We start from the raw sequence: 27998 nt of genomic DNA, 5'->3' as shown, positions 1-27998 counted from the left end.
TCCCGGCCGAGGGGGTGTTGCAGCCGCGACAGCGACAGGGCGTGCGGGCGCTGATATGCCGGAGCTGCGGAGCGTTGTATAAGAAGGAGCTGCAGGGAGCGGAAGAGAATTAAACGGGACCACGTTTATCTTTTGTGAGCTGGAGAGGTTAGTGGCTATTACTTAATCCCTGCTACCTGTAATTAGGATTTGGAAGCAGAGCTTTCGTTTTCTGTTCCTCGCCTCCCCAGGATTGCTCGTTACCGGCGTTTCCCCCTCGGTTGTAGACGATTGGGGGAGTCCTGCAAGTCACGTTGTCCTGGCTGCTCCAAAGACACCCTCCACACCAAAAGGGACGGGCCATCACTTGGGGACGGGGAAGCAGAGGGAAAGGAAAAAAGGGGAAAACCCTTTGTTTGGAATAATGTCCAGTTGCAGTGAAGCAGAGTACTAGCCTGTAAATTACGTGGAAGTAGCATCTTCGAGTGGCCAGGGCACTGCATAGTGCGAGTGTGAGAGGTCATATAAAACCTTTCCTACAAACTGGACTTCTTTTTAGAAGTGCTGAGCTTCCTTCCAGTCCTGTGAAAATCCACGTTTACTGTAGCTATTTGATGCTCCCTTCTGAAACACCAAACCGTCAAGCAGGCTGTACGTCAGTTTACCCATGTGTAAAGTGAGGATGAGAATAATTTCCTTTCATGAAGGGACATGGTGGGGCCATATTTCAGACAGCTTTTGGTGGGAGAAAGATGATTTTTGTGTTCTGAGATATAGTACAGAATATGTGCATAAAACACATTGACAAATACTTTATGTTCTAGTCACAGCTATCACTTATCTCTATGTAAAAAAAATTAAAAAGATGCATCAAGGGCTCAGTCTGCACACAGTGAAAAGACAAGCTCAGCCTTTATATAACTTTTGGCATCCTGCTGAACTTTTGTGTTGGAGCTTGTTAAAAAACCCTAAACAACCAGTGTTAATTAGGGCAACAGTTTAATTAACTGATTTTACCCCATTTTTTTTTCCAATTCCTTGCATTGATTTGCCAAATCAACTTTTGTGGAATAAAGATAGTCTTTCAGCTGTTGGATCTATGGTTACAGACGTGAATACAGAATGACATTGTGCCAAAAATCAATAACATAGTGTTTGAACATCTTTCTGTCATTTGTGTCAATAAATGAGAAAATGAAGACAAATATGTTTCAATAATGTAAATCCAACTTGAAATTTAATCTTAATAATATAAAGAGCAATGGGTTAATATTTTAAATTATTTTCAATATATATAAGAAAGCCTTAGTTAGTCTTACTAAAAACTGTCACAAGCAGTGCATACCACTTAGAGTAATTATTAATAATTAGATATTATTAGTGTAATAATAATTTATAGTAAAATACTTTACATTTTCTTACTATTGGATCAGGAAACTTCCCTCATTCTCAAGTGCTGATTTTTCTGGACTCCTCTTCTTGGGTTTACATCCACATGGTCAAGAAACTTTTTTTACTGAAATCTCTCAAAGAGTGAACTGAGTTACTGTTTGTGAAGAGCTGGAGTTTAATTCATTGAAGTATGGTTTGTGTTATTCTTAAAGGACTGGCAGTGCTTATTTTGTCAAGCAAAAAAGGAGACTCAACTTGTGTTGTTTTCAACTTCTTAGTGACTTCATTATTTTCCCAGTTGTGCTAACTGGATGTTTCAACACCCATTCTTCACCCCCAAACCCAGTGAGCCAAAAAGACCACCACATTAAGGTCTAAGCAACTTCATTTTAAATGTCAAAGGGCAGACTTTTTTTTTTTTTCTTTTGTCATGAAGAATATCTGCTGTATCCATAGACTCTGAAAACTAAGCTCAGCAGAAGAACAGGACCGCTTTGCTCGCTGGACTAAAAATTAACTGGCATTGTCAAAACAAGTGAAGATAAATGGATGAATTAACTTTCCAGTTTTGAAATGAAAATGGGAATCTATCTCACACCATGGTGTCAGGACTTCAGTAAGATGCAGGACTAGAATGCACATTGGCATTTTTGCTTTTTAATGATGACTCTAAAGTCACCTGAGTTTGATCCATCTTGTAGAGGGAATGTTGTACTCTATGTTGTGCAGATTAGTTGTCGGGAGATTCTGAGTGTGTTTGCCATTACCAGTACTGTGGTCCGTTGAAGCTGTCTCTGCACTCTGCACTGCCTAGGTAAGCAGAGTCAGGCGACAGGAGATAAACAAAGTTGAGAAGAAGTGGAAAAACTAACAGAGTTTGGATGGATATGGTAGTGGGACAATAATGCCCTGAGAAAGGAGTTGCTGTGTTTTTATGCAGCAGTACAGCAACATCAATGTATGCAGGATTGTGGTTACATTTCACCTCAAATTTTCAGGCAACCACAGATTTTTCTGAAACTTGAAGGTAGAGCTCAGTGTGTTAAAATAACATACCTTATGCTCATAGTGCAGCTTATTAAGTGAGGCATTAAAAAGGTTTCTTCACTGAGTGGGGAAGCAGTGGGGCTTAGGAAAGAAAAACAGTCTGAAAGCCAAGGCACTCTTGCAGTTTAATCCTGTAGTGTAAAAAAAAAAACAAAAACAACAAAAAAAAAAAAAAAAAAAAAAAAAAAAAAAAAAACAAAAAAAAACAAAACAAAAAAAAAAAAAAAAAAAAAAAACCACAAAAAAATCAACCAACAAACAAAAAAAAACAACAACAAAAAACCCCACAACAACAGAAAATCCCCAAAATCAACAAAACCCCACTCCGGATAATCAATGCCCTGTTGTAACTTAGCCGAACAAAGGTTGCTGAGGAGCTGTCTCACTGAGGAGCTGTCTCATGCCTCTGGAACTGGCTTTGAACCTTGGCAAATGTTCTCATGCCTGTAAAGCCAAAGTGTGGGACTTACATCTTAAAACTTTATAAAATGAGTGCAACTGTAGTAAAAAGATAAATACACATTTGACTTGTTTCTTCTCTACTCTCTAAGCAAAAAGAGCTTTGGCTTCTTGTCTAACTGAACTTAAGTGTTCCTTAGACTAATGTTTGCAACTCAGACAGAGATCTACTGTGCTAATTAGAAAACGTTGCAGAAAACCCACCTGACTAGGAAAGATAATGAAATGCATTTGCTAATCCTGTTCCTCCAGATGAGTACAACCCACCACTTTAACAACTTGAGTTGAACAATTAGCATAAAATAGATTTCTACCTTTTTTAAATTATTTTTTGCCTTATCATTAAAAAAGAGTTAAAAAGAGCCTGTTTGTGGCAGCTAATATTCCTGTTATATAAATACTAAGTTAAAGGCAGCACAAGTTCTCATAGCTCAAGTAGTGTTACTGTGTTTATTAACTTTCCCTCTCAGTGAAATGTGTAGGTACAAAGTAATCTTTATCATCTAGTCATTATCTCTGTTCTGTGAATGAGAGGAGAGAAAAGCTGTCAGAAGGAACATGGATTATTGAATAGTCCCCAAATAACAAAGGAAGTAGTAGTACAGGATGTGAGGGGTAAGTTGAGACCACAGTCATTCTGGTTAAAACGTCATGGGTGATTCTTTGCTATGCTATAAGCTATACAGCTTTGTGACCCTTTCTGTTGCTAGGGAAAGCAGACCTTAGTTGGTGTTTACTGTCTTTTGCAGGCTCTGACATGGATTAGCAACAGACTGGTTAGTCTGTTATTTGATGAGCATAGGGATCTTGGTGGCTTGCTCATACTTGTCTTTGGAGTAATTAGCTGATTTTTCTTAGGCAGCACAATTGTGTGCAGCTGGAAGTGGGATCAACATGTTGGTAGAGATCTCTCTGTGCTTAGTGTTTGGTCTTGGTGACCGGAGATACAAATGTATGTGAAGGATTGGGGGGGAGGGGGGGTTTTGCGGTTTGTTTGTTTTGTTTTTGTTTTTGCCATTAAACCAGATTCATAACATTTGAATGGAGATGGCAGATTAATTTCTGGGTTTTTTGTCTTCCTCCAAAGCTTTGATTCTTTAGTGGCAAAAATCTGTGAAGTACTCAGATACTCAGATTGAAACATGGATAATGAGGAATTCTGTACTGTTGATAATTCACTGTTAAGTGATGAGGCTATAAACCGGGGTGGTACACTTCTGGCATTAGAGGGCATCATGGGCTTAGTCTACTTTCATTCTTGTTCAGTGTAAGACAGAGGTAGGCCTGTTTTTGGTGAGTATGGAGTACTTGGATTTGCAGTCCTGGAGTGCAGTATCTGTTAAAAACAGTCCCAAGGCATCTGAGATGTGTCAGGTTTGTCATCCAGAAGTCAGGATAACCAAACCAGGGTTTTTTGCCCTAGGAAATGTGTTTTTCATTTGGAATTTTTTTAAAGTCTATTTTACATTTACTTACTTGCTTAGAGAAGTGAAGTAGCTATCCATGCATTTAGCCCAGTATTTTGCAAATTAAGATGTACTGCCTGTTCTTATATGCCTGGCATCTGAAATTAGACCTTAAGGCTGAGGGCTCTTGAATAAATATTTTCAAAATAAGTAGGTTGTTTGCCTGACTCTACTTACTATTTAAAAACAATAGTCTTCTGTGATATGTTTCCATCCCAGTCCTTTTTGAATAGGTCCTGGTGACAGCCTGACCTAGTAATATTACAATAGAGATATAATGAAGATATAGCAAAAGAACCATAAAAATAGCTGTATTATATGATAATATAAAGGGGGCTTGAAGTGTCTGGTCTTTTGTTTTAGTGTAGATAAGAGCTTCCTTTCTCCTCTTGCCCTGCAAGCAGGGGATGTGGCCATGTAATTCTCTGGCTGCTCTGAGCCCAGTTTTTCTGATAAGGCTTCATCAGAAAGGGTACTGCTTTCAAGGACACAGCCTTAATTCCCTGGTATCTTTGAAGAAGGCTGAATTTTGCACCAGGGAGATGTATGAGGCACCTTTTTTTCTTTTTTTTTTTTGTTTTGTTTTTGTGTTCATGTACTCAGGCAAAGAGAGCACCCTTCAGAAACAACTGCTGGTCTGCTGCATGTTAAACCATCCCTGTTGCTTGGGATCGCCAGACCTTCCCACCATCAAATAGCCTGTAATATCAGAAACAAAATTTTCCTCTCTTTAAGCACAGGAGGGAAAGTCCTCCTATCCTAGGTGCTCTTAAGTTATCAACTCCTAAGGAAGTATGAAGGTGCAGATAACCCCAGAGTTCAAGTTTCTTTTGGTTAAATGAGTACTAAATGAGATGCCACCTCTTCATCTTTTGCCCATGGGATCTCATACAGCTGTACTGGCAGATGGCCTTTTTCATCAAGAGAATCATTATGAGCAGGAAGAACTGGTGAAGTTGCCAAGTCACTCGCCATCATATTTGGAAAGTCATGGCAATCAGGTGAAGGCCCCAGTGACTGGAAAAAGGGAAACCACACTCGTGGCAGGGGGGCTGGACTAGATGATCTTTAAAGGTTCCTTTCAACCCAAACCATTCTGCTATTCTAAGAAAAAGAAGTGCAAATTACATTCCTTTATTGCGTGCTCATGATTATTATTTTTATTATCCAGCTCCTACATGATCTTATTTTAGCTTATATGCCTATCTGGAATAAATTTTCCTATTCCAGACTGCAGAACAAATCCATCAGGAGGAAAAGCCATCCAGCCTTATAGCAAGTGTAGTCAAATGGCTTGTGATCTCTGAGTTTGACTCAAGCTGTTATTTGGCCACACTATTACATTCTTTGTCCAACTCAGTTTGATCCTAAACAAAACCAGTGGGATGGATTATGGCAGACAGTTGTCATTCACATTTTCTGAACTGCTGAAGTTCTGCCTTTATGTACTCAAGTCTGACCATGGGAGGGAAGAACAGAGATTTAGTGTCTAATGTCTAAGATGGGCATCTGTAAAAGAGTGACAGCTTACAGATGTCCACCTGTACTTTTTATGTTTATCATATTAATGTAGCGTGCCTTCGTTTTCCATTTCTAATGATAAATAAAGAAATTTTATGTTAAAAACTGGATTTGTGGAGGGGCCACAGTCATGCCTGAGATGTGGATGGCCTAAATAATAAATATTATGCTCACAAGTCTTCTTTCCCAGAACCTCAAGATGCTTTATTGAGTTTAATTAGCAGAAGTTAAGGAGGGAAGAAGGGATTTAGACAGACTTTTTAAAAAGGAGAAAGGCCGAATAAAGTAATGAACAGGGTTAGTGTGACATTTTAGAATTGCATTTATGTTACTATTGGCAGCACAGGATGGTGGTAGCTCAGTAAAGCCACTCTTCTTTTCAGAACTCAGTGGCCTCTTTGGGTGTTTAAAGGAGTGGTGCAGTTAAGGACATGAACTTGAGGTGGGGACAAAGATCTTCTCTTACAAGAATAACTGTTAAATCATTTCACCAGAATGATTTATTGGTTTTTATTGCAGAAAAAACGAGATGGGTACAGTCTAGTAAAATCAGGGGACAAGGGGGAAATGTTTGCATTATGTTTCAAATGGAAGCATTCATTCCTGGCAATTTTTTACTTCCATGATCCACTTATTTTTCTGCCTCTTTTAAAAGGTATATTTCCCTCTTCCAGCGCCCAGAGTATTGTCTGCTCCTGAACCTTTGCAAGAGCTGTTTTAGTTATTTCTAAATTAGGCGCTTGCACAGATCCTACCTGTGAAAGGATATTATCCATTTTATAACAACCACAGTTGTTACAAATAAAGTAATAGTCCACATTGATTTGACAGAGGAAAGAAGGGTGATACTGGGTTCTCTTATCCCAGTTACATGGCCGTGCTGGTTCTGAGTAAGTTGTGTATTTAAAATACTCCTCTGAACAGACAGCTTCACTAAAACCTTCTAGCTCACATCTTTGAAGGCAGACTGTAAGGAAATAAAGAAGGCAGGGATGGTGTTTAAGTCTATCAACCAATTATAGTTATTTCTACACAGATTTTTGGAGAGAGTCTTTGAAGCTACCAGCAGCTTCACTGGTCCCAAACTGATGAGATTTAACGAAGTATGTAGAAGCTATGATGCTGTTAATATCCTGGCACAATCCATCCTGTACCCTTCTTCAGCTAGTGGCAGTGTGTGAACTCAATCATCAAGTCAGTTAATAATTTTTTATGAGTTTTGTATTTATTGTGCATTCATCTTCAGCAAGTGAAATATATCTTTATCTTTCTTTAGACATGTTTTAAATATAGATAGCTTTGGAGTGGCTTTGGCCAAGTAGAATCTTCTACTTTGCTTGAAGTTGGACCAGTTTGATGACAGTTTTTTGGGGTTTTGGGGTCCTTTTGGAGACTTTATGGAACAATAAATCTGGCGATGGTGAATCTGTAAAGAGGCAAACAGTTGTAAATAGGAACCAATCTGTAGGTTGTTCTTTTGCTTGTTTATTAACCCTGAGCATGTCAGGTTCTACCTTGGCATGCTTAAAGGTTCAGGTTTTGGCATGCTCAGAACTGACCAACTGTACAGTCAAATCAAAACGAATGGTATTTTAGCCATCTTCTTGGCATATAAAACTACATTTCTTCTTGCAGGAATTGCAGGGTTTGATGTGGGTAAACGTAGGCATTGGGAGATGTGGGGCTTGCTTTTGCATTGTATTCAGTTATACACAAGTAAAGCGTTGTTCTTCCTGAAACACTTCGCATGGAACCTAATGTGCGGTTGCTGTACTATGGGAAATATGCTTTTAGAGGTTTTCTGTAACCTTCATGATTTTTTTTTTTTAACTTTTTAATCAGGTTTTCGGTAAGATACCAAATACCCCCTCTAGTGGCTGATAACCTCCAAAAAGGTGTTTGCTTTCTTAGGACAAATGTAACAGATAAGTAGCACCTTGCAACTACGTGACTGCTAAAGCGCATTGAATTGCAGACTAATTCTTCATGAGAGAGAGGCTGGCCTTTGTGATTCTTAAGCGTTGTGTTGCCCATTAAGATGAAAAATACTGAGCTCTAAAGTTAGGAGGGAGTAACTGCAATCATTACTCTTTATTCAAAACCTTTTGGTTTTCCCTGCTCTCAAGAAATTTATGACATTGATAGATTTCCAAAAGGTAATGGGAATGGAGAGCAACCGTTGCATTTTGCAGATCCTACTGAGTGGTAGACTGATAAAATGACAGAGGTGATAGGGCATAATTTTTAAGATTACAACATTATGCAAAAATTTATTTCATAACTTATCTCAATCTAGTTATTAATGAAAAAACAATTTTATATCACCCTCTATTTTAGAAGGGTGAACACTTTTTTTCTAGGTTAGGGGATGAGAAAATTAAAAAAAGTACATTTGTCTGACTAGCTAAATTCTGTGTATATTGGTTTCTTTGAAGAGAGTATGAGGCAGGTCTTCAGTGTTATGAGCTGCTGTCATGGTAGCAATGCAGGCAGAGGGTTTCATCAGCCATGGTAAGCAGTATCTCTATAGTGACTGTGGTGTGTAGTAGGAGTGCTTTTTTCATTTGGGGAATTCTCAAAATAGGTCAGCCTGTTAGAGATCTGGGATGCAGTGACCTTTAGTGGACCGGAAGATAGGTATCATCTATTGGGTTGAGTCCATAAGGATATTAAAAGAACATACTTGTAGCTGGGTAAGTGTTTTGTTCTTGTGCATACTAATATTACAGTCAACAGCAAGAGATCTTTCTTAACGGGCTTGTAGGAGTATTCTCATTGAGATCAATGGGATTACTTGTGATTAAAGCTAGGCAAGCATATAATTCCTTTTAGAATTTGGGTTTCAGATTAATTTAACAACAAGAGAAGGAAAAGAAGAAACCTATAGTTTTGTTGTTTGTTGTAGGGCATTGTTTTATATAGATATTTCAGTGCAAACTTTAGTTATAATCATATTTTCTATATGTCTGATCTTTGTAGGATTTCCTGTCATGAAGAAGAGAGGTTGTAATAGTACCTACTTCTCACTTTGCACTTATTGTCAGTAGGTCTGAGAGTGCTTTACAGAAGAAAAAGGTTCTCACTGTTCTGGAACTGGGGACTGATAGGAAAGGGGATGTGATTTGCTTGCCTTGGGTCAACCAGTGAACTTCTGTGAGAAAGTAAGAATACAGCCTGGAAATACAGCTTTCCTGCTTTTCCCCAGCCCAGCTCTGCATTCTTTAGGCCCTCTGAAGAAGAAGGAGCTCGTAGAAAGGACTGCAGTAATTGGCAGGAAAATGCAGGGGCAGATGTAGTAAGTTAGAAAATATTTCAGAACATTTTTCTGTATTTGTTCATCATCATGTTCAATTGTATTGTAGCAAAAGGTTGGAAGCCTCTTCTGACATCAGATTTTATCTGCAAAGCACTTGTCAATCTATCAAGTGAGGTGGAGAAGCCTCTTCTCTCAGTAGGTGACACAGCAAAAACCAAATGAGCGACATAAGCAAGGGAAGGGAAAGGGCTGAGATTCTTGGGCGTGTCTCGTGGGCTGTCCTGTCATCTACACCTCTTGTGATTAGCTCTGAGCAGTTTTCCCAGAAATGAAGGTACGGAAAAGTAGTTCTCAAAATTTATTTAAAAAAACCAAAAAAAACCACAAAAAGCTCTCAATTTTAAAGTGTTAAGAGTAAGCATGAAATAGCAGTTCCTTTGTATGAAATAGGTATTTAAGCAGAGTCTCAGTACTTAGTGTTCAGACACTTAGCTCTGCAGAGACTACTCTGGGGGCTTTATTGCTCTTCAGGGAAGCTAGGGGACATGGTTCATAGTCCCCAGGGACCTGGCAGGATTCAGCTTAGTGATAGCTTTAGTGTTTATGCAGATGTTAAGTCAAAAATGTAGTGAAGGATATTTCATGCTTTTTCCCCCACTTTTTTTAGTTAGTATTTTTAGCTTTATTCAGGGTTATTTTCTCAGGCACAGATCAGTAGTGTAGCAATACTGTTGTTTGGTCACCTGGAAAATTAGCATCTGTGAATCACTGATAGCTCCAAACCACTCCATTCTTCTGAATGGACTTTACTGCAAAGTAATTGACTTGCTGCTTGTTAAAATTCTTCTCTCTTCTCTCTCTTTTCTCTGTGTCAAATTCACTTTCAAAAACTGTTATAGATCATTAAAGCCTGAAAGAAATTTTGGGGACATTTTGTGGCTCTCTTTGCTTTAGGCATATGCTAATTAGCCACATAAAAGCAGTTCTTTGCTTAAAAAGTAGCAGTGATGAGGCTGCAGTTATATGCAATTGTTTATTTACCCACCAGAAGTTTCACAAGACATTCTGCAATTCAGTCCAGAGCAGTTCCTGGAAGCTTATAATAAGTAACAGTTTAATTTTTTTTTAAAGGAGATATTTTTATAAAATAAAAGCTGGAGACCTTCATGTCTATCTTGAATTAATTTTTCAGGTGCCCCTAAGCAGGCTCAGTACTGTCTTGGGTAGTTTCAAACTTAACAGTGTAGGTATATGGAAATGTAATTTGAGTTTCAAACAAAATGAACCTGACTGAAGATAAGTCCCAGAGATATGTAGAGAAGCTATTTTAAAAGTGTTTTTCCTCTTCAGACTAGCAACCAAATCTGAATCACAACGGGTGACTACAGGCAAGAGAACAGAGCAAAATGGTCATTCTTAGCCATGCATGTACATCACAGACCTTCTGTTTCAATCCTCCACAGTGTGGAATATGTCACATATTAAAACCAGGTCTTCAGATTTTTTCAGTTCTTCTCATGGTTTTATATTACTTCTATGAGATGATTTTGCTTCAAATATGGAGTTGTAGGCTGTGGAAAGCCATGTGATGGGTGTCAAGACCACTGCAGACTCTGGGATTGGCAGAACTGTGTTTAAATAAAAGTTTTCCTCCTGCTCAGGTATTAATGCTGGAGACAGCATATCTGGTACAACTGCAGTTCTTTATTATCAGCCATCTACTGAATAGAGTAAAGGTGCTTGTTTGGTAGTTTGGCAGCATCTGTCCATATATCAGTGTAACTATATCAACTTCAACTTTAGCAGTCAGCTGGAAAACCATAATTTAATTGGTGAACCTGCATATAAATGTGAAACAATGCAGGCATATTGTCCAAGTGGCATTTAAAAGCCAGGAAGAAAAGTCCCCTCTGGCTGTTTCCAAAGTACAGTGGTGCCAGTTAGGATGAAAGATTGTTTTCTGCTGGCAAACCTCTGTGAGCATTGGTGTCTTGAAGTTATTACTCACTCAGCAAGAGCTGGTGTGCCTGTCAGAAGGCTGTGGCCTGGGTTGTGATAGCCAGAGAGATGGGGGGAGAGATGAAGAGCTGTTGGCAGGGCAGGTATTTAAGTCCATAACAAACAACTCTCAAGGAAAATCTACATGGTTGCTCTATTATTTCCAGGTGCTGCTGTTTTCCTCTGAAATGTGGATAATGTAGATGGTCTTGGCAGGTTTTTGAGAAAATTTCTGATTCTCATTTTATGTTCAATTAATGTTTTGAAGAGAAGTGGTGAAGAGCATTGGGGGTTACCTTTCTGGCTATCTTTTTCTTGCAGAAGACTTTACTTTTCTCTCTAGGTTGCAGTAAAAGCAGAGCAAAAATAATCCATCATGCTAACTGAATTCAAACAATAAAATTTTTTGCCTTTTTATTTAAGATCTTCAATTGGGAACCTGTGCAGGATCTCCTTCCAGGAGGTACTTCAGCATATACAGAAGTGCGTAACTGTTTCCTGCAGAAAAGAAAGGTATTTATGCCTTTGGATAGGCTGCTAAATTGGAGTATTTGTGAGTTTTTCCTTGGTAAAAGGAAACACTAACAACATTAACAGAATCCACTCTGTTTAGCTTCTGCTTTCTATGCTCTGGGCAGATGTTTCGTGCTAAGGGTAGACAATGAGAGCAAGATGTGGTGGCGCAGGTTGTAGCATGTACCAACACCCTGAGTACAGCATCCACCAGGTCTCTGGGTGTTTGAAATCAGAAAGTTAGGGCTGAGAGAAACCTCAGATTTTCATCTTGATGATTTTACAGTGACTGCTGTTGTCTGTCTGGTGTTTTCCTCTAAACTTCTGTTGAGGAAGGTTCCGCAGCCCTCATCTCAGGGCTCTGCTGCAGTAAGAGAGGAAATATTTTTTATGATGTCTAAACAATAATTTCATCTGAAGGGAGTGCTGGAAAACTTCCTCAGTCTGCTACCAAAAATCAGTAAAAATAAAAACTCCTCAACGCCAGTAGCATCATGAAGCCGGCATTCTTTATTTGGCCAGATGCACAAGGAGATATCTCCTCCAAAAATCATGCATGCTGAATACAGAAGAGGTCCTGTTTATATACTATATTTTACATATATATTCATTAATTTTCCCAGAAAAAACATACGTATGATAATAATTTCCCAAAAACATTAACATATTTTCCCTCCCCTTTACATATGTGTTCTTTTGTCCTGGGTTCTCTTTGGTGTTCCCTGGTGGTACTTGACAACAGTATTTTCAGATTAAATATTTATCTGTGAGGTTTTGCTACTCTTAAGATGCATGTGGCACTTGAAGCAGTACGCTTTAAAACACCAGGCTGAGATTGCTTCAGGAAAGCCTCCTGCATCAGTGTTATGTTATTGCCTGTGACATTATGTGAGTCACTCATTCATATTTCTGGGAACAAGAGTTTGTAAACTGCAGGGAAAATGCAGGAGGCTTACTGAAATTCTTTATAGATCATGGGAGAAGGTGCTTGTACTCATTCTGTAACATCTAGACATGCCATGAGAAATTTTCTTGAAGGAGAGATAATTCCTAAGTTCTGCCTTTTAGCTTGCTTCTGCACTACTTTGCATGTCCTTAGTGCTATTGCACAAAACAGAGGTAAACCTCACTTCCCTCAGGCTTATCTCAGTGAGTGTTAGCAGTTTTGAGATGTTGAGTCCCACTTGTGATTGCGCTGGGGGGGAACACTGGTGCTGGGTGATGGATTTCTTTGGACTTACTCCATTGTTTGTTTTGCTGCTAAATTTTGCAAGAATATTTGTTTTTGGGTTTTTTTTGTTTGTTTCTTTGGTTTTGTTTTTTTTTTTTGGGGGGGTTTTTTTTTTTGTTAATTGCTTATGCAGGAAATACACAGCAGAAGCACAGAAAGCTCAGCAGCAGAGGGGTGATGGTACAATGATATATTGGTGTAGAATAAATTATCCTCTTCAGCTATTTGCCTTTCTCAGCTCTTTTTCTGCGTCACGCAGGGCTCATCTCCCTTGGTAAGAGGAGCCGCTTGTGCTGGCTGTCAGTGGGGAAGAGCTTCTACAGCAGTTGGTGGCAGCCACCATCCCCCTTGCCCCCATTCAGAGGGGACCTGCGGTGAGCCTGGCAAGGCTGCCTGCAACCCGGCCAGGGTGGGTGCTGCTGTGATGCGAGAGGCATTCCTTAGTCACTGCATGTGAGCATGAAAGACATCTAATCTTCTCATCAGCTCTCTTTGCTTTCATATAGCCAGTTAGGAAAGGGTGGAGAAAATGCTTTGGGATCCTGTTGCATCACTTACAATATGACTTTTTTTTTCAGTATGACAGGAACCAAAGTTCATCAGCCTTCAAAATGCCTCTGAAATCTTTTTTATTTAAGCTTTAACAGAGATCACTGATTTTAAGAAAAAAGGTGTGAAAGGCAGGCAGAGCAGTTTGTAATTTGCGTTTCCTATTTCATCATTTTTGTACTTGAAAGATTATTGTGGCTGTTGTCCTCTTGTAAACGTTTGAAAGAAGAAGTAAACTTTTATATATTCATCTGGGCTCTCAGATGAGAATTCTCTATTCTGCTCTTACCTGGTTTGTAACAGTTCTGAAAAACACCTAATTCACTTTTCTCTCTGAGCAGCTGCAGATTTTGGTGTGTGAGCAAAATAAGGGTGATAAAAAGCCGCAGCAGGGATGCAAACACAGCAGTTTTTCTCTTACCTACGTGTGTAAGCAAAGGTTCCAGAACATGCATTTAATATCTGTCTCTTTCAGTGTATTAGCCACTGAACCCTTGACCTGGACCAAATGGCTGGTTGCTATGGCAACAGGTTGCACAGTAACAGGTTTTGTTCTTAGGTTGAAATCATCTTGCTTCTCTTAAATGTTAGTTTTGAGGAGATCAGAAGAAACTAGAAAATTCTTTTTCAAAGGAGAGGCAAAAATGTTGATGTTCAGCTACCTGAGTATCTAGAGAGAGACATTCTTTGTTCCCTGAAGAAAGTAGTCAGCTCCCCCACTTTCTCCACTTTGTTGAAGCTGAAGTCAGCAGCTCACCAGCAAACCCTTTTTGTAAAGTGAAAAGAGACACCCCCCAAAAAAAAAAAAAAAAAAAAAAAAAAAAAAAAAAAAAAAAAAGTTCTTGGAAACAACATGACTGTAGGAGGTTCAGGGGAATTTGTTTGCTGTAGAACTCCAACTCCCAATCCCGCTGAAGGATGGGAAAATATTAACAGCTTAACACTCCACTAACCTTGAAAATTTCTGACCTAAAAGTCTAAAAGTAAGCTCCTGATCAGCTCTTTTCAAGCTGGACTTGTGAGAGACTGGAAAGATTGATGTCTCGAGATATTATGGGCTGCATGTGTGTGGAGGAAGGGGCAGTGCTCTGCCTTGTGCACCCTAGAGCCTCTATCCCAGCCTGGCAGTGGCTGCCAGTCCCCGGCACACCAGAGGCAATGCTCCACCCCACCTCTGGAGCCCCTAGCCCTGAGTGGCCAAATGACCAGAAGTCCCACCTGGGGGAAGGGCCCAGGAAGGCCAAGGGGTATTTAAGGCCCACAAGGCAGTCAGATGTCTTGACTGTACTGCCTCTTGGAATGCCTGTCTGTACGCCGCTGGAACACAGGAGCTGGTAGCTAGGTTTGATTTTTTTCTACCTTTTCTGGTTTTCTTTCTTTCTTGCTCTCCTAATTCCCACTTCTTGGACCTTTGAGTAACTTAAAATTGAACTGTCTTTGAGTTTGCAAAGTTGAATGAGCCAAGTTAATGCTTTAAAAACTGTTACCTGTTGATTGAATGTTGCACTAAACTTGCCAAATTTCTCTGATTTTCTAAAGTCGCAAGTAAAATCTTTTTTGTTGTTTTGACCTCTTGAGAATAGCTTCTTTCTCTTGTGCATCTAACTCAGAGTACGTGAACAACCATAAGCCCTTTTAGGTCTCATTGATCCTGGTTGTTTGGAGCCTTACAATACTAAAAAAAGTTCTTGCTGTGACAGTGGTCAAACTGTGGCTGGGGCATGGGAGGTTGAAGGATTGCCAGCCATAGGGACAGTCAGCTGAGTGGGGTTTGGATTGGGTGACCTTCTGGGGCTACTTCCAGCTGAGGTCATTCTGCAAGTCTGTCTGTTTTTCTCTTTGGCCACAGAGAAAAGCAAATGTGATGGAGAGCCCAGACCAGGACTCTGCCTGTGGGTGGTACTGAAAATGAGTTTTGTGGTTACATTGTCCTTCTTTACCACCCCCCCACCCTCCACCGAGCCTCAGCCCTACGCACTTTTCTTCCCTGGCGAATAATGTCATCGTGCCATACCTCAAATACTTGGTAATAAAATGTCACTGTAATTCTCCTAGAGAACTCTTTGATATATCACTAATTTATTTCCTTACACTAAACATGCTGCTCTGTGTTTTACCTTTGTATCTTTTTGGCATATGTAAAGTGAGTGGCATTCAGCACCGTAGGCAGGAGCTTAAAGTAAAACAAAATACAGACATGGCATGTGATTGGAGAGGGGATCTTTTTTCCTTTGTGCCAGCAGCTGTCAACCTCTTGCGCTGCCAAAACAGTCACTTATGGCTTTGCTGCTGCACTGTGATCCTGTCAGACAAGAGGCACAAGGAGGGTTAAGTGGGGTTGTCCATTTATCCATCTCAATCTCAGAAAGATGTGAAGGGCTGCAGCCAAGTAGTGTAAACAATCTAAAGAGTTCACTCAAATGAAGGGATTGGCAGTGGCAGGAAGAAGACTGAAACAAGAAACAGAGGTTGAAGGGATGCTTTCATTAGATGGAAGGAACAAAAAATGAAGAGGGTCTGATCAGACATGACTCATTTTAGGCCATTTTCCTGTAAATCTTCAATTAATTTACAAAGTGTTGCTAGTCCTCAGAGTGCTGGAACAGTGCAGGTTGGAAAGGTTTCATCAGTTGTCAAGTACTTCCACAGATCAAGAGCAAATCATAAAACCAGCAGAAGAATTTATTGCCAGAGGCCCAGCAGCTGAGCCAGTGAGTGCAATACCTGTCTCACCCTCTATATTATGCAATTGTGTCAGCAATTGCATTTGGGAGTTGCAAATCTTAAAGAGATGCCTGCTTGTCATTAAAGAGATGTCAGAGCTTTCTTTGGGCATAGAAATGTCAAGCAAGCATCTTGGTCAAATTCAGTGGTTGGTTACATCTTGGCGTCGTAGGATGTGCTGGTGGTTATGTGGGGAACGCAAAGATGCTCTCTGCTTCCTGTCCCAAAGTATTACAGCTATGCTGCTGAGCACTGGGACTGTGTGTGTGGCACTGTGCTGCAGGCACTCAGGAAATCAGCAGGGTTTATATAAAGAAAGCTCTGCTGGGTTTGCAGAACCTTTTGGCTCCTTTCCAGCTTGGAAGTGGTAGTATAAATATAAGAATGTCTCACCTTTGAAGTCTGCCTTCTATTCATGGAAAGGAAGAACTTTGCTGGAGCTGTGATTTAATAGCTGTTAAATACAAATCTCAAGACCAGTCCTATGACAGGCGGAACTGCTGGATCCCATTTCAATGGGATGTGAGTGAGCTCAGTAGCCTATAGCATCACGTCTCTGTTAGCTGGTTGCTGACACCTGAATAAGGTTTGGTGCTATGAAAGCAGGGATCAAGAGTATCCATTCTCACACCTTCTCTCCCAGTTGCGCCTGTCCCTGTTACAAGAAAAAAAAAAAAGTTACCTTTTTTTTTCTTTTGGACAGATTAGCAAAATGTTTGGGACAGTGGTGGTTGGAGTTGGAATTGCTGGATTAGCACGAATCCGAGACTTGATGAATCCGATGCCTTCCAGCCCTTCTGAGCACCTGAAACTCTTTGGATTTGTATCCAGGTTAGAAATTTCATCTTAGCATGTCTAATGTGTGTATTGCAATGCTTTTTCTTCTTTTTCAAGCCAAAAAGGGAAAGTTCATGCAAATATGCCCATCATTCTGAGTGGCAGCTCAGAAGTGAGCACAGAAAGCTTTGCAACAGGGAACAAATAGGTTACCCTAGTGAGATATCTTTCAGAAATTACTAAAATAAAAACTGAGAGATGTTCTTGCTGTAGAATCTTCGTGATAAAAAGAAATTGTCTGAGTGAAATTTCTTGTAGATTTAAGGTAGTGCAGTGCGCTAATGATCTTGTGTCTGCCTGACACTTCTAAAAATGTTTAAAAAAAAAAGTTATATGGAGTTTTAAAAAGTTTTTTTTTGCAAAAACATGTTTTAATGCTCCCAGTACTCCAACTTCATAATAAAATTCTAGTATTTTTTTAAACCAGATATTGAACCTGTAGATATCTAAAGAAAATCCCATTATTTGCTACATGCAATAAGGTTGCTTTTTATCCTTCTTATGCTTCTTAAAGAACAAGAGCTTTTCTCACTAGTTTGGAGCTGTGGAAATGTAGAGTGGACCTTCCTCTGGGCAGTCCTGCTGGACTGTCTGACCCATTACAGTGGAGCATAAAAGTTTGAAATAGGCAGTACCTTTAGTGTATGTCAGATTGTGAATGTATATTTCCAGCTGTACTTAAATTGTGCAGGGTTGTTTGAGACTGAAAGGACTGATCACGTCACACACTTTAGCTTCTGACCAAATACACTTTTGGCTCTCTGATGCCTCTGCCAGTGCTACAGGTAACCTTGAAGAGCACTAAAGATAGGGTTTCCACCACTGTTTTTTTGAGAAAAAATGCTGTTGAAATGCATGATTCACAGTAATCTTCCTTGGATCCCCATTACACGCAATCACCACCTGTCTTTGCTTTCAAGTCCTGCTTGTGGCCTGCCTTCCTGCCCTCTGTCACCTATCCTAACACTGACAAGGTGCCTGCTCCAGCCAGTAGTAATGCAAAGGGCTTTTGGAGGGATTGTGTTTTTCATTTTCAGCTGGAGCTGTGCTCAGCTTACTGCCCAAGAGAGCTTTCCCCTTTGCACTGACATGCTGTGTGTGTTGCAAGGTGAGCCATCACAGCCAAGCATCTGTTTTGTCCTTCTCCTGCTTGTCTGTACTTGCAGTTGTGTGCATCCCTGCCATCTTGAGTGCTTTTGTCACATCATCCAGGATGGTGGGAAGAAGTTCTCCTATAGGAACACTGTCCTCTTGCAAGTCACTCTTTTACAACATCTCTTTGGTAATAGTGCTTATTAAAAACCAAAACACCAAACAACAAAAAGACTTGACAGTTCAATAGCAGGCCAGTTTCTAGACTGATACCACCACCTGCACTCTCGTCCATTTTTTTTTTTTTTGTTCTCTTCTCCATTCCACTTTTGTCTGTAAGTGCTCATGCTCTTCCTAGGTAAGGAACTGGTTGTTATACCCTGGTTGAACTCAGTGGTCCATGGGAACAATTTTTAAGTACTGCTACACAACATGTGGTTGGGAAGAATGGACCATGACAATTATACTCTGGTTGTATTTATGCTAAATATACAGGAGAAGTTTTGGCAATATTAATGAGGCTAAGCAGATTAGCCTGGAAGATGCTCTGAGAAACAAAGACATCCATGCAGCCTTCATCAGCACAGAGAACAAAAGCCATGAAGAAACCATCAGGTATGCTGGGGGGAATTTCCCCCTGCTCTTTTTCCCCTTTCCGCTATATTTTAAGAGCACAGAGGAGCTGTGTAAAGCTGTTGCAGGAGAAGATATGAACACTGAGGAAAGACTGCCAGACTAGAGGCCTGAAGTGAGTGATGGTGAATTCCCTAGAGCACCAATAAGCCCTGGAAGAGAGTAGGATTTAAGATGCATTAATTTCCCAAGTAATTCCATTTCCACACCTCTAGGCCTGTGTTTGATGGACAAGCAGCTTAAAACAGGATTTAAAGCCTTTCCTCACAGATTATATTGTGGAAGGGTAGTCCAGTGCCCCACTCCTACTGCTTACATGTCTGTAAGTCGGGAATTGCAGTGCTCAGCGCTGTAGCATTTTAGCAACTTGATGAGAGTGAGAGAATTCTGTGGCAAAAGAAGAATTAAAACCCCACTCCCCTGCTGTTTAAGTGCGTGATGTAGCCACCACACCATCCTTCCTAGGAAAGGTGCCCTTTATTCCTGTTACTCCATGTTGTGCATCTCTCCATGTGAAGCTGCCTGTGGGAATGAGAAACAGCTTGCATGGTGAGAGAGGATTAGGATCATATTATTTTTAATGGCTGATCTTTTATCCCTTTCAGAATGTTCTTAGAAGCTGGGAAACATGTCCTTGTTGAGTACCCTATGGCTTTGTCTGCTAAGGCAGCCCATGAGCTCTGGGAGATGGCTGAGCAGAAAGGTAACACATTTGTTCTCAGAAGTGTAAGCTGTCTTACCTGTTGGGTGACACCAAAGGCACAGAACTCAAAGGCAAGGCTGCAGCCTACTTTTAGTCATCACATGCAAGGGAGTATGACTGTCTCAGAGATGTGCCAGTCTAGGATGTAAGACTTGTGCTAACAGGGGAGCAAACACACAAATGTCAATGCTAAGAGTAAGGTATATATTTGCCCTCACAAAAACTCTAGCCTCTATTTGTAACACTTAGAATGCAGTTAAAGAGGAAAACTTCTGTCACTGTGATAGTTAAGCACTTGATGAGTGCAGCTATCGGACTTGTGCAATTCCCTGTCCTCTCTCCCCCTGGAAATGAAATTGCAGACAGCTTTCCTAGCTTCTAGCATTTGTGATGTGCTGGCCACACACAGCTGCTCATGCTACTGTAGGCCAGCAAGGCATTCCTGTCTGAAAGACAGCTTGTCTATAAGCAAAATCTCTTTATTTCCACAAAGTGTGTGGTCCCATCCCAGTGGTGCAAAGGGTCAGAGGCTGGCAGTTCAGCTGGAGCCAGTGGGGATGAATGGGGCTGCAAGGGGAAGAGCAGTGCTGGGCAGAAGCAGAGTGCAAATCATTTGGACAAGCTGCACTTCTTATGCCACTGCTTCTTAAAGATCTCCTTTGTGACTTTTGTCCTGAAACACTGGAGGTGTAGGATTTCTGCTTTGCTGTTTCCCTGTACCTACACCAGTTACTGCCTTGTTGCTCACCGAATGGTTTCCCATTGAGCAGAATGTTTGGCTCTTTTCTTGAAGCAGCAGCAGTTACTGTTAGCAGCCTACAATGATTCTCCTGGAAATCTTCCAGAAAAACACATACTGAACGAAGGACACATTTAACTTGTATTGGATAACCTCTATTTCAAAGTAGCCCAATTCATTGCAATTGGAGGGAGGTATTCCATAACATACTGTTCCAATCTGAACATTATGCTATTTTTTCCCCTTCCTTTTTCTTTCCTACTGCCTTGGGAGGAAAAATGCAGAACAAGGAAATGTGAAGGGAAAGAGGCCAAGAATTAATCCATCCATTATTCTGAAGACTCATGTTACAGCCTTAGCTGGGTACTGGGTTTCATTAGGGAGTTTCTGTTAAACATAGTGGCTGCTGTTCCTGCAGTCTGTGTATTTGTTGTCTTCTGAAAATCCTTAACCCAAATTGATGCTTCAGCTCAGGGACCATGTTTCCATGTTTGATTTTCTTCCTGACATCACTTTGTGAGCCATGCATGAAAACTTTAATTTAATCTGTCCTGGTGGTGGTTTTTTTGTTTTTTTTTGTTTGTTTGTTTGTTTGTTTTGTTTTGTTATTTTAATGGCAGGTAAAGTACTCCATGTGGAGCACATTGAACTTCTTACTGAAGAGTACAAGCAGCTGAAAAAAGAAGTGGCTGGGAAAGACCTGGTGAAGGGGACATTGCATTTCACAGGTCAGTAGCTCTGAAGAAATCAAAAGTCTGTCTGGATTTGCTCCCCAGTGCTTCCAAGCTTCATTCAGTCCTTTCACACAAGACTGTCTATAAACTGGGTAGAGACACAGGTACTGGTTCTGGATAATTCCCTTGTTGAATCCACATACATCCTTCTGTCCTCAACATGTTCTGAAGGGTTTGTTGTATATGTACTTTGTGCAGCCCTCTCTGCCACAGCTTGTCAACTGATCCATTTCGACATTAAATGGGTTTGTTGACTTTCCTATTCAGTCCATCCACTGACCTTTCTACACCCTGATCTTTAAGCCTGCAACACTGAAGTTTCTTCATCCTTTGCTATGCAGAAGGCATTATTCTACTTCCTGTTCCTCAAGAGTTTCTATTCCGCCAGGTAGTGTCCTTGATGAAAACAAATCAGGATTCCCAGCTTTCAGTGGAATTGCTCGTCTGACGTGGCTAATCGACCTCTTTGGAGACCTCACTGTTACCTCTGCCACCAGAGAGAAGCAGAAGGATAAGGATTATTCCAGAATGACTGTTCACTTTCAGACAGCAAACAAGAAGTGAGTAATGTCTATGGCAGCACGTGAGCCAGGCTCCTCATCATCTGCAGGACTTCTGCCTGCAGGAGTTCTCTTCTCCTCTAGTGGAAACAGGATGGGTGGAGGCTGGCATGAAAGTGTACATGTCTTTTAAAGATGCATTTTATAATACTGAGTTTCATCTCCCTTTTATTATGTGGTGACAATATCCTTCCTATCAGCTAGGATATTTTTAATAGCCTTGCTAAAAAGTGGTATATTATAACGATGAGGTAAGTCCCCAGTATTTCATTCTGCCACTTGACTACTCAGCTTGGTTCAGAGAGTGGTGGAAACTCTCAGGTTTGGTCATTCTGGACCATCTCTGCAGAGTTCGTGTCCTTTCAGATAAGTTGAAGTTTTTTACAATGTCAGTTTTAAGCAACAAGATACAATTTGAGAATTACCTGATATGAAAAGGTAGAGAGAAATTATCTGATGGTGATGGAACTCCTTGTTCCTTTTTTTATTTTATTGCAGATATGCTTGTAGACCTCTTAAAAAGCCCAAACCTAACCCAGTATTTTAGATAAATGTGTAAAGTAGTAACCAGAAGGACTAGCTATTTGGGCAGTGAATAATCAGGGCTCCTTTAAACTCTTAACTTCACCACAGGTCTGGTTAAGCATTTCATCAGCCACTCTAGAAACCCCATTGCAGTTTATCATAGGATTATCATCTTGTCTTAGCAATCTTCCTCTATCTTTAAATAAAATAGCATTTCCAATTCCTTTTGAAATGCACTTGTGAGAGGACAGAACTCTGTATACAAGCTCTGTTTACCCTCTTAGCAATTTGCTAGTAACATAAGTAGCTGTGAAGATCTAGATAGGGTGAGATTTTGAACTAATTCCAGCAGATGGAACTAGCGGGTGGTTTAAACATTTCCCTGGCTGTCCTGTCTCCTGGCTAGTCCTTAGCTGCTATGTATGATATTTGCTGGATACAGAACTGGTTCTGGATTACTTTTTTTTCCCTGCTCCTCAGCACTAACCAATATTTGCTTCTCTTGGCGACTACTATTTGTATGGATCAGTGTTTTCTCACCATAAGTGTTTTAATAACTTTGGGGTCAGTCAGTTTTATGCCTCTGGGATAATTTAGGGTGGGTGGAAAATCACATAGCGTTCCTGTATTGTGTTCGGTGCCGGGGCCATATTTCCTGCTGACCTTCCCCCACTGACGTCAAGGGAGTTACTGCAGGAGAGAATTTGGCCCACTCTCTGTCAAGTGAAGTTATGGCCCAGCAGTAATGGTGGTGGCATTACAGATTTAATTTGCCCAAACTTATTTTGCTGAAGGATGGGAAAGGTCTGTACCTTTCATGAGAACTATCCCATCCTTTTTTGAAAGACATGAATACAGTAACCTTGAGAAATCAGGTTAATTCATCTTATTTTCTGCCTTGGAAAATACAGCAGGTGAAGAATGCAGGAGCCTGTGTTCTGCTTGTTAAGCAGGGATTTGTGTAAAGGGTATAGTCTGTCTCCACTGCACAGCCCACCCTCGCTGCTTGTCTGGCTCTGGGTGGATTTTGGAGGTGTATGTTAATGCCTTCACCCAGCTATTTGAGGGATGACCTCTGCCTTTGTTGTGTGTCCAAGACAGCTGAGTGGACAGCCTCTGATACAACATTGAGCAATCCAGGAAGAGCCAAACCTCTACTGACAGCACATCTGGTTTGGGACTGCAGTTCCTGTCCCAGGATTACAAAGCTTGGATTCAGTAAATGTCAGAAATCAATTTTTAGTGCAAGCTGGAGAGATAATGATTTGGGCAGCATTTCTTTTAATGTTAACTAGGGATAGGGTCCAGTTATCTAATTCTCATCCAAGCTAAGGGAGCCTCTCATTGATTTAATGATAAATTAAAAATATTGGCATTTTCAAAGAGTTACAAGGAAAATGTTTAGAAGAAGTTCAAGAAATTTCCTAAACATATACTGACAAGAAATGTTTGAAGTTATGTTTTTTTGAAGGCAAGCCTTCAGAGTCTAATAAAATATCTTCAAATTGAACAGTCATAGAAAATGATGTAATAGATGCTTTCTGCAGAAGTCGCTGCATAAAATTTTAAGCTGAATGGACCCAGAATTCTTTCAAGCATGAAACCAGATTAATTCTTCTGGCAGTACAAAGAGTGTTTGCTTCATATTGGTTTGTTGAGCTATTGCAGTCCAGCGAGGTCCACTTGTTATTTGAGGAAAAAGGGAATTAGAAAAGCAAAAAGTCTTTTTCAATGTAGCTGAGAGAATGCTATCAGTTTACAATTTGGAAAGACAAAATGGCCATAGAAAGTCAGGGTGTTTTCTTCACTGCAGACCTGTTTGCTTTGCAGTCAGTATAAAGGTGGTTTGTTAGTGCTTGATTAAATTTTCTTTTTCTTTAACTACCCAACATATGTAACCTGACTTTATTCAGATATCAAAAATGTTGGATTTGTTGCATGTAAGTAACTCTACTAACACTTCTAAATAACTAAGCGTATCTGTAGCTAGATAATACTTTGATACAAATCTTTAATGAAAGTGGGTAAATTGTCTATGAAAAAAGCCACAGCCCTTCACAATTTTCTGACATAAAATGCAAATCTGTTTCTTAAGCTACAAAATTGCTTAAATAATGTGTGGGCTTGCAACATACTAATCTTTATAGCAAAACAAGAGGCGTATTTCAGAGTAGAAGTTGTTATTAATTAAAAATGAATACATTTTGCTTACCAATCAAGTAGAATCTACCTCTGTTTGGGAATATGACTAAAAATCCAATTGCAGAAGAAGATAAATATATTACTAAATCCCACATTTTCCTCCTCACTGATCTAAATCAGTCATTCTAATCACTTTGAATAAATTCTGCCTGCTCTGCGTGTTTGTGCTTCTGGTTCAGTGGCTTCCCAAGCTGGAGCAGAAGGCATACACTTGAGCCTGATCACTGGTGTGCATCTGCTCTAGATCACCCCAGGGAGGTGATCCTGCACTGACAGGTCCTGGTTTGGATCCTATCAAGAGGTCCTTGCTATTACATGATGGAAATCTTTGCCTGTGCCTGCCCAGTGGTTGCTTCATGCCTACCCACCTGAGATAAAGCAGCTTTGAGTGACAGTGGCCTGAATCCTCTGTGACTCTTTACTATCATAGGAATATAAAACCGGCTCTGTCAAGTCAGAGCAAAGCCCAGCTGAGCCCAGCTCAGCAACCTGCCTCTGACCCAGATCAACGGCCTTTACCTCAGGGAAGTAGGATGGGAACACTGAAAACACTGAGCAATATGTCCCCCAAACACCCTTCTGGCTTGCAGTAACATGTAGTCCTGAGTCTTCCTAAAACACATGGTGCCTTTGCATTTATTAGTCTTCTGAGATTTTTTTTTGGTGCATTCTTGCAGACTGTGATTTGGGTATTTTTTCCCCCTCCAGTTGTTTCATTCTGTTCAATCAGGTTTATCTGGCCACGCTTAATTTGTAGGGGAAGTGGTGGAGACGTGGAAGTACAGGTGAGCAAAGAATAATTGATATGATGATACAAGTATAGAAACTGAATCCTAGAGCATAAATGATGAGAGGTGCAGAAACATTAAGGTGAGTACTCTGCAGAATGTGTTCAGGGCAGATTGACAAGGACTTTCTTTCCAGATCTAATGATACTGAAGATTTAATGGGCAGTACTTGGAGACAGAATTTATTCTTCCAGGCTATTGATGCCTTCATAATTTGTGAGTGGCAGACTAAAGTAGGCCATAAAGGACTGTGGAAGGGCCATCAATAACCAAGTAAGAAAAATAATGTGCATCCTCTAAACACAGGCAGTAGTGAGTGCTGATGAATGAGCTGCAGAAAGGCAATGGTACGGTTCAGGCAGTTGACAAAAGACCAGGAAGGGAGCAATGTGACTGTGGCTGATGTTGAGGGCCATTCCTCAAAGGCATTGCAGTGTTGGGTCTGTTAAGAGCCCTGAAGTGGCACAGCATGTCTTTTCCTCTTAGCCAAGATGGGGAGCTGGGAAGGAAGGTGTGAGCTATGCAAGTCAATAGCCAATACCACCAGGCTTGGTTTGGAGACTGTGCTAGCATGTTGATGTAAGACAGGACTCTGCTCTGATTAAGAAAGGCTTGCTTGAGAGTCTGTGTGGGTATAATTCTTAGGATCAGCACAGTGCTCCCAGTGATGAGAATGAAGCATTTTTAAAGTTTAGAGAGTATGGACACTTGTGTCTGTGTCAGTGAATTTGTTCACTGGGATTCAGCTCGCTTAGTGGCACCTGGGTCATCATTATGTACCCGTGTGACTTAAATCTGTTCTTGCTGGAGGAATGACTAGACATTGAGGGCCTTTTGAGTTTAGCTGTGACTGAATTATATACAAAAATTTTAACTGCACTTTTCATCCAAGTCCACAAACAGCCCACAAACTTCCCTCTTCCTTATGACGTGGTTTGATGTTGCTTGCTTTACTTTGTGCATGGAGAAAACAAAGCTGGACAGAGCTTAGATGGTGTGCTGAAAGTCATGGCATGAAACAGCGGCAGAGTTAAGACTATTATCTGCTGTTGAGCTGTATAACCACAAGGCATGTTGGTCAGGACACATTGCCTAAATATGCAATAATTGATATTCAAAAATGGTGCATTTATTAGGGCATTTTCTGCAAATACTGAGAAAACAACCCAAACAAATTAGAATTGTTGATTGAATTTCTTAATTAATTCTTTTTCACTGCTCCTTCACACTAGACCCTTGACTTGGATTGAAGAAAGAGGACCAGGGATGAGACGTGAAAAGAAAATCAACTTTTGTTTCACAAGTGGTTGCCTGGAGAACCTCCCTGAAGCCCCAAGGTCTTCTGTGGGCCTTTTCATGCAGGATCAGAACCTCTTTGCCAAGAAACTGCTGGGCCAGGTCTCCAAGGAGGAGCTGGCTGCTGAGAAATGGCGAATTTTGCGGTGTCTTGACCTTGCCGAGGTGATCCAACAGTACTGTGAAGAGCCAGAGAAAATCTATTCCTGAGACTGCTCTTAGGGAAGGAAGAACACAGCAGACAGAAAAGCTGTAGGGCTAGAACTCACTGTTGTCATCAAGCAGCTGCTATTTCTGTTTAATTACCTTATTTTTGACTACTTGTGATTCCTGGGCTCTCCAGGTGTTCTGGAAGAGTCCGGGCTATACCCTGTGCCTTCTGGTTTGCACCAGACCAAAGCATTTCCCCTGATCTGATGCATCCCTGTCCTTTCAGGTAGTTAGGAACCTAGCAACAGGAACCTAGCAAGCTTTCCTGTGATTCAGATGGGAATATATCTGACAGTAGATCCTGCAGGACTGTAAATACTATATGTAATTCTCTCTCCCAGGGTCTGTCCCCCCATTCCAGATGTGTCTGGAAATTAACATCTCAATAGTATTCATGCACTGTTTTCAAGAATGAAGTTCCAGGTCCGTTTTCCACCTCTTCACTTGAAACACAGAACTTGTGCCACCGCAGTCTTGACCTTTTCTTCCAATTGCCCTGAATAGTTCTGTGTGTTTGCTCTGATTAGTAGTCTTGCCTGTTAGGTATTGCGAGGGGTGGGGGGGTGGTGGGGGGGTGGTTTGTGTGTTTTTTGGGTTTTTGGGGGGTGGCTAGTTTTCACACTAGAGGTCAACTATGATCAAATTAAATCTGTATTGGTATCAAACCAGAATAGATGAAGAGTCTTGTCTCTTGATAGAGAGGTGTTGATTTCATTCAGTTTCTCTGGTGCCCTGTGCCAACATAGAAATCTGTTCCCAGCAGATATGAGAAACATGCATTGAAATAATGCATTGTCTGCCTGCTCTCTACTGAACCTAAATATTTTTGGTTTTGTACTGGAAGCTGCATATTATTCTTCTTCATTTGTGTTCTAATTCAGCATGGGAGTGAATCATAGCAAAAAATACTAAGTGTCTTGCGTTTAAGAAAAGAAAATCATTAACACGCTCCTGGAAACAGAGAAATTCATTAGGAATAGTGATAAATTTAGAATAGCATTGTAGAAAACAGCAATTTGCAAATATATCCATGTGTTTATGTTGTGGTTCAACCCCAGCTGGCAACTAAGCATCAGGCAGCTGCTTGCTTATTGTACCTCAGTGGGATGGGGGAGAGAATCAGAAAGGTAATAGTGAGGGGGGAAAAAAGGTGGATTGAGATAATGACAGTTTAACAGCTAAAGCAAAAGCTGCACGTGCAAGCAGAGCAAAACAGGGAATTCATTCACTGCTTCTGATGGGCAGGCAGGTGTTCAGCCACTCCCAGGAAATCAGAGCTACATCACACAAGACAGCTGCTTGGGAAAACAATCACCTTCACTCTGAATGTCCCCCCTTCATTCTCCTTCCCCAGCTTTATATACCATATGGTATGGAATATTGCTTTGTGGTCAGCTGTCCTGGCTGTGTCCACTCCCAAATTCTTGTACACCTCCAGCCTACTTGCTGGTGGGATGGGGTGAGAAGCTGGAAAGGCCTTGAGGCTGTGCAAACACAGCTTAGCAATAGCTAAAACATCCCTGCGTTATCAACAGTTTCCAGCA

General features: G+C 40.7%; 1 protein-coding gene across 5 annotated transcripts; it reads left to right on the top strand.

The window, feature by feature from the left end:
* The first annotated feature begins 8 nt into the window (after positions 1 to 8).
* Positions 9 to 26805, top strand: BLVRA (biliverdin reductase A). 5 transcript variants are annotated; one of them, XM_041466257.1, is made up of 8 exons: positions 9 to 147; positions 11542 to 11631; positions 16839 to 16966; positions 18560 to 18679; positions 19303 to 19400; positions 20760 to 20867; positions 21262 to 21433; positions 26181 to 26805. In XM_041466257.1, the coding sequence occupies exons 3-8, from the start codon at positions 16848 to 16850 to the stop codon at positions 26452 to 26454; spliced, it is 891 nt and encodes a 296-aa protein (XP_041322191.1). In that variant the 5' UTR covers positions 9 to 147; positions 11542 to 11631; positions 16839 to 16847; the 3' UTR covers positions 26455 to 26805. The 5 variants fall into 5 exon arrangements, with proteins under 5 accessions (XP_041322191.1, XP_041322190.1, XP_041322192.1 ...); XM_041466256.1 differs by lacking the exon at positions 11542 to 11631; XM_041466258.1 differs by lacking the exons at positions 9 to 147; positions 11542 to 11631 and adding an exon at positions 14692 to 14753.
* The last annotated feature ends 1193 nt before the right edge of the window (positions 26806 to 27998 follow it).

This window comes from Pyrgilauda ruficollis, unplaced genomic scaffold (assembly GCF_017590135.1).
Source record: "Pyrgilauda ruficollis isolate IOZ18807 unplaced genomic scaffold, ASM1759013v1 scaffold2, whole genome shotgun sequence".
NCBI classification, from domain to species: domain Eukaryota; kingdom Metazoa; phylum Chordata; class Aves; order Passeriformes; family Passeridae; genus Pyrgilauda; species Pyrgilauda ruficollis.
The sequence above is the reverse complement of the archived record's forward strand: the minus strand, read 5'-3'. Positions and strand labels throughout refer to the sequence as shown.